This window comes from Barbus barbus, assembly GCF_936440315.1.
Source record: "Barbus barbus genome assembly, chromosome: 34".
Classification (NCBI taxonomy): Eukaryota; Metazoa; Chordata; class Actinopteri; order Cypriniformes; family Cyprinidae; genus Barbus; species Barbus barbus.
The window spans coordinates 18,615,014-18,636,380 of NC_136762.1; the positions used below are offsets into that span (position 1 = coordinate 18,615,014).

The following is a 21,367-nucleotide window of genomic DNA, read 5'->3' on the forward strand; positions in this document are numbered from 1 at the left end:
AAATTACAAATTGCAATTAATTAATTTACCCTAACTGAATGATTGGCTAATGTGGATCTTTTGTGTATTGGTACATAAGAAGCTGTACTGACAGATGAGTTTGCGTCACGTATCCTCTGACAGCTCAGTAAAGAAATGCAGGCCTTTGTCATATTGCCACTCGGTGCAGGTAGAGGGCAATGTGCCACTGAATCATTGTGACTCTGTCACTCTCTAGTATGCGCCTCATACAGTCAAACTACATAAATTTGACCCCACTTTCACTGACCCTATAGAGCGGACACATTGACTGACTCTTATTTAACAGACTGGCCTAAGTGTTTGCCTAAGTGGGAGGCCTGTTTATATGTAGCATATCATTTCATATTCGAGAGGATTGGGTATATGTGTCAATTCATTTAAATTGTGGAATTTCCTAACCACAAAATGTTCCATTGGGAGTAGATATGAAGTGGTAAAGTGTGACAGAATTGTGGAATGATTTGTAATCAAGAATTGTTTAGGCTGTACATATTTTTATAGACTATATATACAGTGCCCTCCATAAGTATTGGAACAGTAAAGACAAAATTGCTCTGTTGGCTGTGGAGTCAAGACATTTGCAAATATGATTAAAAGATGAATATGAGACAAAACTACAGAATGTCACATTTTTATTATTAGACATTTCAACACATATATGTTTTACCAAATAAAAAGAGCAGCACTTTTAAAGTTCATCCCACTCATTGATGTGAGCATAAGTATTGGGACAGTTGAACATAAGGCAGATATAAAAGATTAAAAGCTATTATTTAGTTGCAGATCTCTTGCGCACAATCACAGCAGTGAGTCTGTGACCCATAGACATCACCAGACTCTTGCTCTCATCCTTTCAAATGCTTTTCCCAGCCTTTAATGCAGCCAATTCCAATTGTTGCTTGTTTTGGGGAGTTTCTGCCTTTACTCTCCTCTCCAGCTGGTGAAATTCATGTTCAATCGGATTTAAATCTGGAGATTGACTTGGGCAATCTAAGACTTTCCATTTCTTTGCCCTTATAAATTCCTTGCCTGAACTGGCAGGGTGTTTTGGGTCATTGTCCTGATGCAATATGAAGCACTTCCCAATGAATCTGGTGGCATTTTCTTGAATATTAGTAGGCAAGATGGTTTTGTACCCTTCCAGATTAATTCTGCTACTGTCATCATACATTAAGTCATCAGTAAAGTTGAGAGGGCCTGTTCCAGAGGCAGCCATGCATGCCCATGTCATGACAACACCTCATTGCAGTTCCCATCACTTAGATAAAGGTTCATCTTTGTCTCATCGGTCCATAAACCCAGTTCCAAAACACTTGTAGCTCACCTTTGTGCTTTTTTGCAAACTCTAATCTTTCCTTTCTATTTTTGGTGCTGGTCAGAGGTTTGCATCTTGCTGTGTAGCATCTGTAATTCTGTGTCAAAGTCTCCTGAGGACAGTAGATTGTCGGAGCATCACCACAGCTTTCTGGAAGTTGTTGGTGATTTTACAGACACGTCTTTTAGGATTCATTTTCACAGCTTTTATGATTTGTCTGTCATCAACTACTGTTGTTTTCTCAGCCGATCAGGTCGTTGCTGGTTGCTGGTGTCGCTGGTGGTTTCCAAACTCTTGATTTCTCCATGCCCTTTGTTTTTGCTATAGCTCTAATTGACTTCCTCTTTTCTTTCAACATCCACATTGCTTTCTTTTCTCTCAAAGTCAGCTCCCTCATCTTCATCCTGGTTTGTGTGTCATCATCGAATGCAAGATTCAGAATACAGAAGTAATGGATATAACTGATACGACACATTCCCTGCTTTTAATATCTGAAGAATTAATGCAACAGGAGACAGCTGATCACTTAGAAAGACCTGTGAGGCAACTGTTCCAATACTTCTGCTCACATCAGATAGAGGGATGAACTCTAAAAGTGCTGAACTTCTTAGCTGGTAAAACATCTATGTGTTGAATCACCCAATAATAAAATGTGACATTCTGTAGTTTTGTCTCATATTCATCTTTTAATCATATTTGTAAATGTCTTGACTCCACAGCCAACAGAGCAATTTTGTCTTTACTGTTCCAATACTTATGGAGAGCACTGTGTGTGTATATATATATATATATATATAATTTTTATTTTTTTTATCTTTCTTTGGAGCTCAAGAACCCTCTGTTTATTGCCTCTGGGTAAAGATTCAAGATTCAAGAGATTCAAGAGTTTTATTTGTCACATACACAATTATACAGAGTATAACCAGCAGTGAAATGTAGGTCAGGTCCGCTCCAAGGACAGTGCAATTATAAAGTATACAAATATTAAGAGAAGAAAAGTAGAAAAAATAAAATAAAAGAATAAAATAAAATAAAAGATAAGATAAAAAATATAAATATAAATGATCAGGTCAGTATGTTGTTGACTTAAATAGTAATAAGAAGCATGTGCAAAAATAACGTGCAAAAGTTATACAGGGTATTTAAATAGCAGCAATATGAGGTAGAGAAAAATTATGAATAGCTTATTGATATGGTGATATTTACATGGAGTCAAGTGATGTTATGACACAGAGTTAGAGTTTAGGAGCCTGATGGCCTGGGGGAAGAAGCTCCTCCTAAGTCTCTCAGTTTTTGCCATCAGGCTACGGAAGCGTTTACCAGATGGAAGCAAAGTGAATAGACAGTTACCAGGGTGATTAGAGTCCTTGATGATTTTAACAGCTCTATTTTTGCAGCGTTTGAGGTAGATGTCCTGCAGATTGGGGAGAGCAGACCCTGAGATGCGCTCAGCTAAGCGCACAACTCTCTGTAGTGCTTTGCAGTCCTGATTGGAGCTGTTTCCATACCACACTGAGATGCACTGAGTCAGTACACTTTCTATGGTCCCTGAATAGAACGTTTTCAGGATTGCTGGTGAGACCCTGAATTTCCTCAGCTGTCGCAGATGGTACAGTCTTTGCATGGCTTTCTTGACCTGTGTTTGGATGTGTGTAGTCCAAGTCAGGTTCTCGGAGATGTTTACACCGAACAAAATGTAAAACAACTATACAAAATGCTGGACATGATTAGTCTGGTTAAATGTCCATGTGAATACATTGATCCAGTCCTGCTGGTGGACTCTCATTTGGGTCATGAGAATTTAGGACAAGTTCAGTCAATTCAGCACCAGATGGAAGCTCCACCAGTCAGCTTGGCCAAGAGACTCCTCTGTTCCAGTCTAGAAAAGTAACATAATTTGAAAGATAAGTCAAGATATTATACAGTCAGCACAAGACAGCTGAAGTTGAAGGAACAGGAGTTATGCTGCATTTAATTCCTCCTTTAAAATTCCTATAGATATAAAGTTGTGCGTTCAAGTAATTTTGGACATTTCAGAATTTATTTTCTCTTTAACTTTTGAGTGCTATTTTAGTCAAATGAAGGGCAAATACTTTCACCCCAAATACTGGAATACTTTTTCCTATCCCAGTTTAATATGCAGAGACAACTTTGTAGTAATATTGTTTATAAAAGTATAAACAATATTCTGCTTTCAAACGTTGCTTGAGCAACATGGCAAAATTGGTTCAACTGATGGTGTGAGTTTGAGGTGGAACTTACTGTAATGTCAGCATTTTGGGAAACCTGTTTGAAAACAATTTCGGTTTGTTCCACTAATGTCACAAAAAACACACCTCAGCGTTACTTTACTCATGATCCTCTAACTCAAGGCTCTGAAAAATCCACTAGTAATTGTGATATTGTGGTGACATTCAATCGCATGTAAACAGAACAAATAATAATTAGGTAAATATAGAATATTTATCAATATGAGTTTGTGAGTTGAAGAAAAGCTAATAATTCATGAAATCATAAAAAACTCGAAACTTGTATATAAAAAACTTACAACTGACAACTGTGAACATGCAAATATGTGATATGACTAAGGAAATATTACCTTTAAATCTCTTCAAGTAATATTTTAGGTCAAAAGCTGATGACAAAAAAGGGAAAACCCTGTTAAGCAAAGAATATAAATATGGAGTAAGTACGCTAAATAATAAATAGATTATTTCAAAATCCATTATAGATTTTAAAGATAAGTGTTTTGTGTCCTTAGAAAAATATAACAAACAAGACAAAAAAAAAAAAAAAAAAAAACGGCAGTAAAAAATGAATAGAAAGGGCAGTTTGTCTTTAAATTTTGGAAGGCGTTTTGTTACGCAAGTAGAATCTTGAGCAGCCTCCAGCACACTGAGGTCATTCTTCATAACTATAGCATTAATAGGCTTATAGGAAGTGTGCTGTGACTATGTGCACATGCTGTGCTCTGTTCGCAGAGACTAATATGTCAGAATAACAGAACTATTATCTTATTTACATTAGCTATTTCATAAGTATATATGATGAGCTGAGCTGAGCTGGAAGAACATAGCAAGTACAAACACAATAACACAGACAACTGGCACTGCAGATGGGCGACTGAAAGTGTGTCATCACCATCTCCAGTCTAATCACCTCCGCCCGCGCTCCTCCTCTGTTTCTCTCTCCCCTCCCCTCCCTGTCTCTCTATCTTTCGCTCTCCATCCTCCCCTCACTGTCTATGTTGTGGAAAGACAAAAAATTGATTTGTTCCTCAGAGGCTGCAGCTCAGCACATCCAGACAAATTTGCATGTCTCTGTGCGTCAGCGCATGTTTCTGTGGGCGAGGACACATATGGTGAGGAGACCGAGCACATGTGTTGTTGTCGCCTCCTCCAAGTTAATCTCTGAAGAGGAGGTGTGGTTGCCTCCTCCTTCTTTTGGATCCCAAAACTGAATATTCAACAGCGTTTTGCCTCAAGCTTTTCATCGAACATCAGTTTTGACTGTGAAACATCCTCGGGTGGTACTTGATACTTTACCCGACTTTGGTCTTCTGACATCTCTCTAAAATGAGTTTCAGCAGTGATATGGATGAGACAGAAGATGGGAGGTGAGTTTTTTTCTATTTATAAATGAAGAATGAGTCTCAGTGGAAGAGGGTTATGGATGTTGTGCTTCGTGCCATGAAATTGTTTTTTTTTTTTTTTTTTTTTTTTTTTTTTTTAAATACATGGGCCCTAAAACCAGTGCATCTCTCAGATTAGTAACCAAGCTTATTCTGAAGGCTTGTGTTTGGCTAATACTCTTACAGGAAGTAGCTGCATGAGCCTCCATATGGCTCAGATTAATAGTTAAATTGATATACCAATTGCACAGATTAGCTGATACTTATCTGTCTTGCTATTATTAGATTTATTTGTTGTCGCTCTCTGCGGTTATCAAATGCAATGTAGGCCGGTTATGATGATCAGAAAATAATTCATGTCTGATTGTGTCTGATATTCCTCTCCTGGAAGGGCATCATTACAGAGAACGCAGTGGACTGAGAGGACTCTTGTGTCTCTACCTATCAGTTTCTCTTACTGGTGGCCTTAAAGGGCCACAGCTACACACACGACATGCAGAAGGAGAAATAGGTCACTTAAATTGTGTATGAAGAAGCATTTTCTCTAAAAAAAACACAACTTTTTACCCCCTTTAAGCCCATAAAACTAAATAAATTAACCTAGCAATACTGTAATACATTAAGACTTGTTTTCAGAGAATACAGCTTAGATGTTTGTGGGGTTTTTTACAGTTTCTCTACAGCAACATTCATGTCAAAATGATCTCGATTGCAAAAACTTTCCAGTAAAAATATCGGAGCATCCTTAAAACACAAATAAATACAGAAGTAAAAGTAAATAAGATTTGTTTATAGAAAATATACCTTGAATTGTTTATTTCTGTTTATTACAAATAAAGTTTAAGAACATTTGATCAAAATAAATGCAAATTGAGATATATTCTCTTAAAACAAATCTTGTTGTATTATGATTTTGCTTTCTAGACTAATTTATCTTGGTGGGAAAAAAAGACAAAAACACTAATAGTGTATTTTTGTTTGATAGAAGATGATGATCCAGGTACATGTTCTACTTGATGTAGTGCAAACATAGTTGTTACCGGATTCCTAACCTTAACTCATTAATTGACCCTTAAATTGTAAGGAAATAATAGGTTGATAAGCATGTTGTTCAACTCACATCACATCCCTCGCCCTAATCCTAACCCTACAATCTGATTGGTTGATGGGGATGTTGTTTCAGGTCCAACAGCGATGTTGGTCCAGGAAAACATACCAGTTGCAGTAAACAACTCCCATGAGTGTTTTTGTCGAGGGAAAAAAACAAACACTTGATGAACCTTACTAATTGATGAGTCAACCATTGTGACTCATCACTAGTCCAAGTTGCTATGTGCACAGCTGGACTAAGCTATTTAGAGCTGATAACTGATGCTACATGCCAGTCTTTGTTTAATCAAAATATATTTGATGAACATAGTTATAAATGTTATTTAATATGGAAAATCAAGATGTTCAATTTTATCTCAAGGTTGAGTTATTCTTCAAGGGCATCTATTGTTGTCTGGACAGGTCAGCCTTTATATAGTCTCAGCTCTTAGAACCTCCTGTATGCCAATCTACTAGATGTTTGTTGGATAATCTATGGGAAACTGTGTACTTCGTTGCCATTTTGTTGAAAAAGGAGCCTCAGAGCTATTTTCAATGACATGCCCTTCACCCAAAATAAACAAAATCAATAATTCTAGACTCATGAGCTAGAAGACCTTCACCATTCTTTCCTTGCGGCACTGTCCTGTCTGCATATTCAATAACACCATGTGTATTCCATTTATTTGGTTTTTAAAATGTTTTTTTTTGCAACATAATGTGAAGTACACCATTCACTGGTTGATTTCCAGTAACATGCAAACCCTGTGGCTATGTTTTAGTGTTCTGGCTTTTCAACTTCTGGCTTCTGACTTTGGAGTTTGGGACTTTTTGGCTGACAGATCGTTGAATCCGTAGAAAATGTTCTTTTTGCAGTTTATGCAAATCACAGTGGCATTAAATAACAATTCACACTATGCATTTTCAAAATGCATGGCATTGATCTTATTGTGAAAGATTCATGCATATCTTTCATTTTATTGCATAATTTAATTTTCCAGTGAAACAATAAACTTCTCTCTGGTATGCCAGATGACTTCAATTATTTAAGCCCAAAACGTTTTGATGTGAATGCTGGAGTATGCGTATAGATGAAACTATAGTGTGCATGTGTCGAGTTACATAGTTCATCTTTGTTCACTTTCTGTGCTATTTCTCTCCAGAAGTTAGAAATCTCTTAACCACAAGCACTTGTCAAAGTGCCTGTTTACTGTAGTTGTATCTCAGGTGGTTTGACAATGGATGTATATTGTTGTTCCATCTCTTCAATTTGTTCTTTTTTTTTCAAGAACCCATGCCACCTTGTGCACCAACCAATTAGTGCAAAAGAAAAAAAAAAGCAACCTGAATGCACAGAGTATCGACTATGTCGATGATAATGTTTACACTAAACACACTGTAAGCATAACCTATTATACACATAAAACCTAAAGTATACTTTGGTCTTTATTCCACATAAACTCTGTCACTGTAAGCTAGCATTCATCTGCAATGACAACATATTAAAATCCAGTCAAAAACAATGACTCCACACCCTACACGTTTTTTCGATAATCATGACACTCAGATGTACAGATGTCATAATATGGAAGAAATTATCTATTGCTACTTCAATTTCTGACTCTATGCAAAGGAGAGGTTGATGTCTTTTTTAACCATGTAAAGGGAAAGGGAAGTGGTGTGTGGCCAATTATGGTGACCCATACTCGGAATTTGTGCTCTGCATTTAACCCTTCCAAGTGTACACACAGTAGTGAACATACACCCGGAGCAGTGGGCAGCCAATGTTGCGGCGCCCGGGGAGCCTTGCTCAAGGGTCTCACCTCAGTCGTGGTATTGAGGGTGGAGAGAGTGTTGGTTATTCACTCCCCCACCTACAATCCCTGCTGGACCTGAGACTCGAACCCACAACCTGTGGGTTACAAGTACAACTCTCTATCCATTAGGCCACAACTGCCCCATTATTTTTTATTTTTTTTTTATAAAGGGAAAGGGAAGTGTACTGCTAATAAACAAGCTATCCCTAAAATATACATCACAGCGAGGGAAATATCCTTTAGAAAAATCCTTGCCATATAATTATGCCTCTTAAGTTGAGCTTGTGGCAGATTGAGAAATTTGGTTTGGAAAAAGCCACAGAAGCCCTTGTTGGTTAGGCAGAGTGTCAATCGAGCACAGAAGACTCGTCCTGCTGATGGCAGTCTCTGATTCAGCTGTCTCACTGCATTAGACCCCTCGGCTGTCTAACTCTTTAAAGCAACATGCGCGCAGACACACATTTTATAGGAGGATTGTTTTACTAGGACGTTGGTTTAGTTTGCCTACTGAAAACATTCTGCGGCTTATGTCAGTGAATTCTGATCGAAAACTCCTACGTGATCGAATCGACAGCATGTACTGCAAACCAGAATGACCCACATATTCACACTGGCTGTAAATGTGAAATGGTCACTGTGTCACTGTCTTGTTTTGGTATTGATGATATTAGCAAAGGCCAGTTTCTCTTAGGATAAACATGTGGTCTGACCTCTTTTCCCCTGTCATCTGCAAACACGATTACTCATGTCTGTATTTGACGTATGTGGGTGTGTGTGAGTGTCGTGTTTATGTGTGTGAGTGTAACCTCAATCTGAACAGGTGTGATATGGTGCAGCTTCTTTAGACGTGCTGCGGCAGATGGCCAGAGAAACAAGTCGCCTTTGCTCCCTGGGTCAGATGATGTTTGCAAACGGTACTGAAACTGGGTCATGGGCGGGTGGATTTGTATCTGTCCTCCACAAATGTGTGTACACTCAGACTGGGCTCTTATTTGATTCATTATTTGGTGAAATAGGACACAATAACTTTAAAGGCAGCATTTATTTGACTAAAAATAGAGTAAAAATAGTAATATTGTGAAATATTATCGCAATTTAAAATAACTGTTTTCTATTTGAATATATTTTAAAATGTAATTTATTCCTGTGATGCAAAGCTGAACTTTCATCAGCCATTGAAATCATTAGTAAATACTTATTTGGTGCTTAAAAATATTTAGAATTATCATCAATGTTTAAATAAGTTGTGCTGCTTAATATTTTTGTGGAAACTGATATATATATATATATATATATATATATATATATATATGGATATTAAATGAATGAATTAATGATTTTTTTTGTGAGGGTCTTTGATGCATATAAAATTGATTTGAAATAAGTCTTTACTGCACCTTTGATCAATTTAATGTGTCCTTGCATCGTATAAGTATTAGTTTTAAAAATATAAATCTTGATTTCAATGGTAGTAATTTAGAGATGGATGATATATTGGTAACATATCAGTTACATAAATATATACAGTACATATACATATGTATACATACAGTGTGTGTATGTATGTATATATGTGTGTGTGTGTGTGTGTGTGTGTGTGGTATTAATAGATATTTAAGTGTTTTTCTTCTACAAATTTTGTATTTAGATTCCCTCTGCTATCTTGTAACTTTTAAAACACTAGTAATTTAATTCTAGAATAAAAAAAAAATTCTCAGCCTATTATTGTTACTTTATTTAGACAAATTATAGACTTTATAGTTTTGGTTATTCGTCAGTTATCGGCATAATAATGAAAATGATTATGATTTTGTATTGGTTTATATCAGGCGAACCTTAATTGCTTGTCTCATGATAATATACAGTATAACTTTGGGATTTTACCGTAGGGCGTTGAAGGAGTAATTTACCAAAACTTTCTGTCATTATTTACACTCCTTCATGTCAGTCCAAACCTGTATGACATTTTTTCTTCTGTTGAATAAAAAATACAATATTTAGAGGAAAATCTCAGCTCCTGTTTTCCACACTATGAAAGTATATTGGCTTTCAAGCTGCAAAAAACCCCAAAAAGAATGTCCTTTATGAAGCTTGATGGCCTTTGATCACATTCATTTTCTTATTTTATTTGACCAGCATGAATGTTCTTCAGAATTTCTTTTATGTTCCACAAAAAAAAAAAAATCACAGGATTGAAACGACAAGAAGGTGAGGATGAAATAAATAATGAGATAATTTTCAATTTTAGCTGAACTATCCCGTTAATCCCTGCTGAAACAAATCATGAGCGTCTATTTTCCCGCCTGTCCTCTCAGTGCTAGTTACCGGGCCTGAGCACAGCCTACCGTAAGAGAGTGTCACTCTACAATTACTCCCTTTTTCGAAAGCATCCAGAAAGCCTCCATTACACTGTCCACCCACAGAAATGAGCGCAGGCAGCTGCCGCGGTTTGATTCCTTGCACTGAGAGCATTGATTTTAGCAATAATGAGACAAAGGCTATATCTGCTCCTCCGCCTCTGTACTGTATTTCGAGTCATACTGCAGGCTTTACCTCATCAGTTTCTCTACAGTCAGACTGAGATGTTGCAGGGGAGCTTAAGATGGTCTTTTGTAGATTTTGTGTCTTTTGCTCTAGGGGCCATTTTTGATTTGTTATTTACTTGTGACGCTATAGGCCTCATGCTCAGTGAAGCATCCTAAGTGAGTTTTAGCCCCTTCACAGCTCTGTTTCTTTCTCTTTCTTTCCTTTTCTCTCTTTAAACCCATTACCTTAAAGGAATAGTTCACCCAGAAATGAGAATTCATTCATTATTCACATTCACTTTCAGGTTTCCCAAAATCTTCATAAAAATTGCATAAAAGTAGTCGATTCAACTCATGCAGGTGTCTTATGAAGGCGTAACTTTTAATTTTTTTTATTGTTAATTCTAAAGTATTATTTCAGTGTGAATTTTCTATGAATATGCTATGATTCTAAAATAAATTAGCTTTCATATGCTTCTCGGAGAAGCTATTAGTATTCACAATATTAATATACAACCCGAATTCTGGAAATGTTGGGACGTTTTTTGAATTTGAATGAAATTTAAACTAATAGACTTTCAAATCACATGAGCCAATATTTTATTCACAGTAGAACATAGAGAACATATCAAATGTTTAAACTGAGAAAAGTTTACAATTGTTTTTGCACAATTCAGCACCCGGACTCTTCTACTACGAAGCCATGCTGTTGTTATAGCTGCAGTATGTGGTTTTGCATTGTCCTGCTGAAATACACGCCATCTGGAGGGGAGAATATGTTGCTTTATATACCTTTCAGCATTCATAGTGCCTTCCAAAACATGCAAACTGCCTATACCGTATGTACTTATGCATCCCCATACCATCAGAGATGCTGGCTTTTGAACTGAATGCTGATAACACGCTGGAAGGTCTCCTTCCTCTTTAGTCCGGAGGACACGGCATCCATGATTTCCAACAAGAATGGCAAATTTGGACTCGTCTGACCATAGAACACTTTTCCACTTTGAAACAGTCCATTTTAAATGAGCCTAGGCCCACAGGACACGACGGCGCTTCTGGACCATGTTCACATATGGCTTCCTTTTTGCATGATAGAGCTTTAGTTGACATCTGCAGATGGCACGGCGGATTATGTTTACCGACAGTGGTTTCTGGAAGTATTCCTGGGCCCATTTTGTAATGTCAATGACAGAATCATGCCGATGAGTGATGCAGTGTCGTCTGAGGGGTGAGGGCCCGAAGACCACGAGCATCCAACAAAGGTCTTCAGCCTTGTCCCTTACGCACAGGGATTACTCCAGTTTCTCTGAAACGTTTGATTTTGATGATATTATGCACTGTAGATGATGAGATTTGCAAAGCCTTTGCAATTTGATGTTGGAAGAACGTTGTTTTAAAGTATTCCACAATCTTTTTACGCACTCTTTCACAGATTGGAGAGCCTCTGCCCATCTTTACTTCTGAGAGGTTCTGCCTCTCTAAAACATCCCTTTTATGTTACAGACCTGATGTCAGTTAACTTAAATAGTTGCTAGATGTTCTCCCAGCTGAATCCTTTCAAACTTTCTTGCTTTTTCAGCCCTTTGTTTCCCCCGCGCCAACTTTTTTGAGACCTGTAGCAGGTATCAAATTTGAAATGAGCTCATTTAGTGGATAAAAGTGTAAAATTTCTCAGTTTAAAGATTTGTTATGTTATCTATGTTCTGTTGTGAATAAAATATTGGCTCATGTGATTTGAAAGTCTTTTAGTTTTCATTTTATTCAAATTTAAAAAACGTCTCAACATTTCCGGAATTCAGGTTGTATCATTTTTGTGTCTCGTTTGCTAAGATATTTGTCTGAATCTGATGGGGTATATATTTGGGCCATCACACAGGCACATAAAGAGTAGTGATCTGCCAGATGTTTTGTGTATGAAGTCTTGAATGTGTTGATTTGATTTAGTCTTGGTTCACTCTACCCATGTTGCTCCAGCTGGTTTTCATTTGGTGATGAAATAATTTCCATGGAATGGCTTGGGCTTATGGCTGTTGTGTTACTTTCACATGCGTGTTTTGGAAATTTCCCTGGCAAGTCTCATAAGAACTTCTCAAGAACAAATTGTTTTCTTTACCTTATGTGTTGATATTAGTAAGTGATACCCAATACACAATAAAGCGCTATAAAAAATGCATCATTCATTCATTCATCATTCATTCATACCAAAATCTAGGAAAATTTCACACTTTATTTCACTTTCCTTGCTGTGTGCTGTTATAGATATATTTAGATATAAACATTAATACATTTAAAGTTTTTACATTTTTTATATATTTAAATTTAACTATTTGACTTGCGTTTTCAATTAAGCAAATATTGCTTATAGTCATTATTCAAGTAAACAGTCAATCATACACATTCAGATTACAGATTCATTTTGGTTTGTGGATGTGATAATTGTTTTGTTTATTATATTAGTTTTTATTGGATATTTAATTTAATTGCATTCTAATTTTCTGCATTTTCACATTTAGATCAACTTTGGCATCATCTAAAAAATGCTGGGTTAAATACAACCCAGCGCTGGGTAAAATATGGACAAACCCAGCGATTGGGTTGTTTTCAACCAACGATTGGGTTAAATGTTTAACCCAACCTTCTGAGTAGTAACCCGACCACTGGGTAAAAAACAATCCAGTCGCTGGGTTTGTCCATATTTTACCCAGCCATTTTTATAGTGTAATGCTTACTTAAATTTAATATTTAAAAACATCAATAACACTGTTCAATATTTACATTTCACAAAATTAATATCTATTTATTTCATACTCTACAATATAATATTGTGATGCCTATATTCATTTTAGTTTTTATTGTTTTATTTAGACAAAATGTGTAGAATATTATTATCGGTCAGTTAAAAATGATGACATTATTGTTCAACTCCTTCAGGTAATTTAATTAATTCCGAAATAAAATTAATATAAATATTAGATGAAAATTAAATTTTAAAAACTTAAACTAGAAAGGAACTGCCATAAATAAATGTATGGTCAAGTACTAAAATTACTAAAACATAAATAAAAATATATTAAAGCTATATGGAAATATTGAAACATAATATTAAAAATTACAAAAACACATTACAAAATAATTACAAGTTTATTTAAATAACGGAAAGAATAAAAATAAAAGCTAATTCAAAATATTCATAAATACAGTATTATAATAGTATACAATCCTAAAATAATTCTGACCGTTTATCAGCCATATTAGGAAAATAATTGTCTTTTAATATTGATAATTTATATTGAAATTTAATATTGGTGCATCGCTAATTATGTGACAAATGATGAAAATGAAAATGTTAATTTTCAACTTTAAAAGGTCTAGCATTTTTTCTTATATAATTGCCCCCTATGAAACATGTCAGGTGAACCTCAAACCAGCCTAATACAGGGTTTAAGACCAATTAGTCAACTAGTTCTCCAGGCAACTCACTGATTTGCTAAAATATGTCATTTTGACATTCCCAGCATTTACAGTCAGTGCTGCATCAGTCAGGATCGTTGTGACTGGCGCCACAGTGTGAGCAACACACATTAGAACTGTGTGACCTCAATAAGATTCAATAAGGGAGTTCAGTCTTGTCTCCCTCCCCTTCTACATCTCAAGCTCCCTCTTTCTTCTCCTTATAAAGTCTCTTCTCTTCCTCTCTCTCTCTCTCTAGCTTTTGGCCTGTTCTCTGTCTCCGAACGTCTTCTCCTCCCTCTTTGCTCTTCTGTAGCTTTGGCAGCCTTTCAGCCATTAGATCAACCCTGAAAGTAGAACAGAATCTCGGAAGCCCCTCCCTTTCCTCTTCCTGCAAATGACTTCTTGGTCATCTTGATCAAGAATCCCCAAACATTCAGACCCTCTGACATTACCGTAACGTTCCGTTGCCTCATTAAAAATGCCATATGGTTTACTCAGCTGCTCATTCCCGCCTCATACCCGGGCAGGTGCCATTCTGCTGAGGGATTCCTGCGTATCCCGTCTGACCCCTACACGATATGTCAAGCTCAGCAACAGGCGTGTGCCAGAGCTGAGTAAAGCCTCCAGAGGGACCTAGATGCCACGGCTATAAAAAAAACACATTCATATATAGCAGCATGTGGTCTTTTGAGTATGTTGGTGTGTTTTGGGTGTATACATTTGGGCTAGAGGCCAGACGTTTTTAGTGGTACTTCCGGTGCTCCATGTCTGCCACCTGTTACGTGCACTTTTGGCCACTGACGTGAAGCTATAAAAGTAAAAGCGGTCGTGTGGCATGTGGTTCAACTTTTCAACGAGAAGATATGCCAAACCTTGTCAAAAGATGGTAATGATGCTACTGCTAAACTCTCTTAAAACTTGACTTTTTTAATAGTGATATGAAAAATAGTGATATTTTAAAAGTAAGAAAACTTCTGTCAAATCTGTATGTTTTTAATAATAAAAAAAAAATATATATATATATATATATATATATTATATATGTTGTTATTAGGGTGTCTTTAACTAAAACAAAAAATATGTTATTATTTTTTGCTTATTGAAATAAAAATATAATAAACAAAATACAAATATTAGATGAAAAACTTTTTTAGTGAACTTTTCTTTACTTTAAGTTAAAGTGAAATCTGAAAATTTGTGATAGTTCAAAATAATAATACTAAATTAACACTGACTTGCACACAAGTTATATAGACTTTTTTCAGTCCCAGTCCCCAATTACCGTTTTGTAAGAGCAGCTAGGACTTTTTTCAAAATATCTTATTTTGTGTTTCACTGAAGAATTAATGTCTTATGGGTTTGGAATGACATGAAGGCGAGTAAGCTATAACAGAATTTAAATTTTTAGTGAACTATCTTAAGTTTTTCATTTTATATGTCTTAGTATATGCACTATTGTATATTTTTCTCAGTGGAATTTTTATGATGTGAATGTTTAACTTGGACTGACCAGCTTTGGATATTTGCATTCTTTAGAGCAGCCTGGCTTTGTGGTGTTGTGCATCAGAATTTGAAATTACCAATTCAAATTAAGGGTAGAATGAATGACCTAATTATGTTGCATAAATAGGCCTCTAGGAAGCAAAGCAATTGTTTTTTTTTAGACAGAAGTGAATACATTCTCTATAATTTCTGTTTAATCCAATATACCATGGTTATTTGCATACCCCAAATATGAAATGAATAGTTTGGATTGTTGGTGGCAATTTTTGAAATCCAAATCAGACAGATTACATCCTGCCTATCCAGCGTGATTGGAAATATTGCCTTCTGTATGATGTGTCAACATTCACTTGACACCCAGCTAGTGTGTGTCCTAATAAATCTGACTTTTGGTGAAAGCTTTGGTTGATCCTGAGGTGAAATAAGGGCTCTTTTGTTCATCATATGTATGTACTCCTGCTAATGTGTCTTCTTTTTTATTCTCAGCAACAGAGAGTTTGAGAGCGTGGAGATGAATAAGCTGCGTCAGAGCCTGCGCAGGAAGAAGCCCACCTACATGCCGGAGGCCAGCCGGCCGCACCAATGGCAGGCAGACGAAGAGGCTGTACGAAAGGGCAAATGCAACTTTCCTGTCCGGGTAAGTTTAGAAGTTAAATGGCAGGGCTTCTACATTCATCCAGAGGGTTGTTGACAGACATCTTGCTTTAATAATTTAGAATAAGATGAACATGATCTAAAAGTGTGGTCACACAAGGCTTTCAGCAAAATTACTTTAGACGTTGCAGATAATATTGGCAAAAGGATATGACATTTTGATTAAAGACTACAAAGATGAACATTTTCTTTCTTTGGAACATGAGCACAGCTGAATCATTCACAATAAGGGTAGGAACATGTATAAAGAAAGTAAATGATGTCTTTCATTTTGATTTGAGCTAATGTGAAATACACTCTGCCATCATACGTAAATGTCTATAGAGTGTAGTTTATGATGTTCCATATGACAGACACAGTGTCTGGCTGAAGGCCAAGAACTATAGAGCTTTGAGCAAACACAGACTTGAACTTAAAGGATGTCTTATCAAACCCCACACAAACTGATAGCTGGAGTAGAACACTAAGGATGGTTGTATATACTACTGTTCAAAAGTTCCGGGTCGGTAAGATTTGTTTAATGTTTTTGAAATTCTCTTGTGCTTAACAGGCTGCATTTATTTGATCAAAAATACAGTAAAAACTGTAATATTGTCAAATATAATTACAATTTAAAAGTACTGTTTTCCATTTGTATAGATTTTAGAATTGATTCCTGTGATGAATTTTCAGCATTATTACTCCAGACTTCAGTGTCACGTGATCTTTTAGAAATCATTCTGAAATGCTGATTTGCTGCTCAGGAAAGATTTATTATTATTTTCTGTTTAAACCATTTGTTCTAGTTCTACTAATATCTTTGTGGAAACCTTGATACATTTTTTTTTCAGGATTCATTGATGAAGAGAAAGTTCTAAACAGCATTTAATCAATTCAGTGCATCCTTGCTGAATAAAAGTATGAATTTATCACTTTATCACATTTATCACTGACCCCAAACTTTTAAATGGCATGTGAATATTTTAATGACTTAAAACAGGGTAGTCAATGTAACACGTTCATTTAATGTGGAAAAAAGATCACAAGATTTAACAGAAATGATCATTTCCTAGAATGTGGCTAGTATTAATAGGCTATTAAAGTCAAATCCAGCCCGGTCTTATGAAAATGCGTATAAATAGCACGCCAAAATAAAAAGGAAAACCCGTGGTATTGATACGAAAAAACTTTGGCAAAGTAAATTTTTGCGTATCAATACCATGAGTTTTTATTTGGCGCACTATTTCTATGCACATTCATGAGATCGGGTAGTCAAATCTCACAAAATATTGATATATGAAGAGTTCAAATGCAAAAGCCTCTAAGTGCCATCTGAAATTTTCTTCTAAAATAAGCATTTTTCTCAATTTCCTTTGTTTATTTTCAGTTATTTCACATTTGTGGCAATGAAAAGAACCTATTAAAGTGAAATGACTGAACCTACACATAAAACGTCTGATAAAAATGCTCATTTTAGAAGAAAATTTCAAACAGCATTTAGAGACTTTTGCATTGGAACGCTTCATATGCGATTATTGTAATTAATTAATCAGCATATCATGTAATTAATTCAATTGAAATGGTTTGACAGTGTTGTTTTGAAATAAAAAGAGGCTCTTTCAAGACTAAAGATGGTCTGCGTCATTAAGTAAAGTGGAGGATCTATTGCAGTGGATCTTGCATAATTAAATTCAGCCTAATTTTACTCTCCAGCCCGCGGCATCAGGAGTCTCTTTGCGACTGAGATGTAATCCTGTAATGGGCTCTGTCCTCATGGCCACCCTAATCACATAACCCTGGCTTAATGACTATTAATTGTGTCAATGTGAGGACATTTTGATTGGTTTTCGCTGGATAAAATGTCCCACAAAATACATCCTCTGCTGTGTTTTCAACGGGTTCCTCGTTGAAATCTACACTAACCCTGTTTGGACTAGTTTTCCCTGAAGAGGTTGAGTAAATTTGTGTTCCTGTCTGTTTTTCTCAAACAACCTCAGCACAAAAATTACAGAGCAGCGATTTATTTATTTAGTTATTTTTCACAATGCGTTGCAAATGTCGTTCGGGGAAATAATGGTGTGGTAGATGTAGTGGATGAAATATAGAAAATGTGGATTTCATCAGTTTTGACCTCTCTCTCTGTTTGCCTCCCTATTCTGTTTTTCTTTTTTTTCTTTCTGCAGTACCTCGGTCTGGTGGAGGTAGAGGAGTCCAGAGGGATGCATGTGTGTGAAGAAGCAGTGAAAAAGCTGAAATTGGTGAGTACTCTAATGCTTTTCATACCCACACAATAAAACGTATGCTTGCTGTGAAAAGCAAATTGGCAGCCAAGTAAACTCTTTTGTGCATATGTATAGTGAACCAGTACGGACAATATATTGCCATCTTAACTGAGTTAATTATTATATTATTATTATTATAGGGGTGGTGATGGATTACAGGGGGTGGTGATGGCGCAGTGGATAAGACACATGCCTTTGGTGTGAGAGACCCCGGGTTCGAATCCACTATGAGACACCAATGTGTCCCTGAGCAAGACACTTAACCCCCTAGTTGCTCCAGAGGCGTGCGACCTCTGACATATATAGCAATTGTAAGTCGCTTTGGATAAAAGCGTCAGATAAATGTATTATGCATCTGTAGTATGCACTAAAAATGCCATTGAGATCGGCTGCTCAATAAGTAGAATATTCATGCAAATTAATTTAGAAAATTTGTATATAGTCTTTGTGTACGTCAAACTGAATCATGCATAACCAGAAAAAAAACAATCATGTAACTAGGGCTTCATTTTGACCCCTGACACATACTGATTCGCATCCATTTGTAAAACCCCTCACGTCCTGCTTTCCTCATTGCGGGAGACCATAAGCTCTTTGAGGACCTGTGAGGACTTAGGATTTAATGTACTGAGAGTCTACAACGTCTCATTTATTTTAAAAATCAATCTTTATGGAGCGTGGCTTCTCTGTCGATGGCTATTGTCTTCAGTATTGCTGCTCTGTCAATAGTCATATCCTGAGCTTGCAAATCTCATTACTGAATTGTCAGAGCAGAACTACAGTATAATATGTAATGTTTTTTATCATGTTAAAACTTTTCACCCACTAGTGCTGTCTGTGTGACACTTTGTGTGTGTGTGGCCCTTGTCTTTGGGGCCCCTCCATCTGTTCATATATGCTCTGCTCTTTCATCCCCATGTTGGCAGTTCCCGCTGTGTCTGTCTACACAGTCACTTCATTTATTTTCTCTTCTTCTCCAAACCCCCAAAGCCTTTATCTCATTCTGCTTTGAGCTTGTGCTTGTTCCTTATTCTCCCAGTCTCTTCTTCACCTCAGTGTTCTGCTGTCTTAGCAAATTTGGACAGTGACTTTTGGGATGCTTGTAACGTCAGCTGAAATCCCTCAGTTTTTCTTGATTTAGTTTGATCCTTCAGTTTACCTTATTCCTGCAGTTTTTTCAAGATTAAATGCATTTCATGGTGTACTAACCTTCACTCTTTCAGACAGACTTGCACTCACAACAGATTTACTGAAAGATTTAAACCCTGCTCCAAAACCTAGAGAGCTGCCTTGCAGTCCACTGAGCCTGTGCTAAATATGCACTCGATGTGTAACTGCAGTCCACATGCAATGCTGCTTTGCTTCTTGAGTTTGGCTATGGAAATAATAATAATAATAGTGCCCTACTGTTTTGGGGCCCAAAAGTCAGTATGTTTTTTTATTATTATTATTATTATTTTTGAAAGAATTCTATTATGCTCACCAAAGTAGCATTTATTTGATTAAAAATACAGTAAAACAGTAATATTGTGAAGTATTATTTAAATTTAAAATAACTGTTTTCTATTTTAATATATTTTAAAATGTAATTTATTCCTTGATGCAAAGCTGAATTTTTAAAATAATGTTACAAAAGATTTCTGTAACTTTTGATGAATTTAATTGCTAAATAAAATAATAACAGGGTTCCCATGCTTCTTGAAAGTACTCGAAAGTACCTGAATATCAGACACATGGATTCAAGGCCTGGAAAGTACTTGAAAACAAATATAGGTCCTTGAAAGTGCTTGAAATAAATTTGTTTAGTAGAATGGTGCCATTTCAAAAAATGGTCCTATATGTGCTGTCAAAAACAAAACGAAACAGCGCTAATTATTGGGGTGGAGATGGGGTAGCACGAGAAAAATCTTATCATGCGAGCTGATGCGCGCATTGCGCAACCCTGCATGAACCCTATAGAGAAGCAGTGCATTTGCGACTGAAACTACTGCGTGCGACTATGAAAAAATATTTAGGAGCACCAGTGCGACTGACCCGATCAGTATATTTGTGTTTGCGCTGAGGGGAGCTTCAAAGGTTTCTAACGTACTTACAACGTGTTTTTGCAGCGGTGAGTAATGTATCACAGATATATCTGTTGATTTCTTGAACACAATGTTAATCAGAATCCACTCACTGCTCAAAACGCCGGAATCCTCCCACTATAACAAAGTGTACAGGGTGTAAATAAGAGATTCATTGTGCAGTGTAGAGAGCTGCGTTGATTATAATGGAACTTTGTGAGATCGCGATGAACAGTGGAGAGTGACAGCTTTTAATGATTAAGGGAGTTTGCAAATGTGATATTGATTTAATGCAACAAGTTAGTATTAAGTGACTTGCGTTGTCTGAACACCATTACCTGATTTTGCTCTATTTCGTCATCACAAGTCACAGCCGAGCCGCTGCGCATCTCCATTCAAACACAGTGTTGCTTCGTTTCTGTATGAATTGGCATTTTTTTTGTTAACAACTGTCCACTGAGTTTCATTTTGTGGAACAGCAGCACAAAACAAAAATCAGCCGTACAAATCCAAAACCCGCCGCCCGGCAGACCCCCAAAAAATAAATAAACAAAACAACATAAATAACAACAATAAACATATTAATCAACATTAATAGATAAACAAATAACAACAAAACAATTTCCACTAAGATTTTAGAAAAGACAACATCAGAAGCTGAATGCCACAAACCCACAGCCTTCACGCCAGATCCATGCATACGAGAAATGAATTGGCATTTTTAAACTAATCGGATTCAGTTATCCATTCATAAAGACAGTATCTTTTTTCGTTCCTGAATGATTCAGCCGTTCGCACTAATCAATTGAATGAATGATTCAGTGATAAAATCAGTGACTTGCTGCCACCTACTGGCAGTTTTCCTTTCATTTTAAAGTATCCTTTCTGTTATTTAAATAATTTAATATTTCTATTCAGAATGTTATATTTAATACATTAACCTCAACATGAAGTTATGAATTTAATTGCACTCATGCGTCCTCTGAGCCTCATTAAACGTCTGAAAATACACCTACAATCCACTTTTGTGTT

At 36.3% G+C, this 21,367-nt stretch overlaps 1 protein-coding gene across 2 annotated transcripts in view; it reads left to right on the plus strand.

Annotated features, from left to right (window-relative positions):
* Positions 1 to 21,367, plus strand: part of LOC306854532 (numb-like protein) — a 56,692-nt gene that overhangs the window by 23,009 nt on the left and 12,316 nt on the right. Inside the window, exons 1-3 of one of the 2 annotated variants that reach the window (XM_079392652.1) lie at positions 4,581 to 4,952; positions 15,844 to 15,994; positions 18,174 to 18,248. In XM_079392652.1, coding sequence (XP_079248778.1) covers positions 4,912 to 4,952; positions 15,844 to 15,994; positions 18,174 to 18,248 — 267 coding nt within the window. In that variant the 5' untranslated portion in view covers positions 4,581 to 4,911. Of the gene's footprint in view, positions 1 to 4,580; positions 4,953 to 15,843; positions 15,995 to 18,173; positions 18,249 to 21,367 lie in introns of those variants that run through there. The other variant, XM_079392653.1, reaches the window with a different exon arrangement.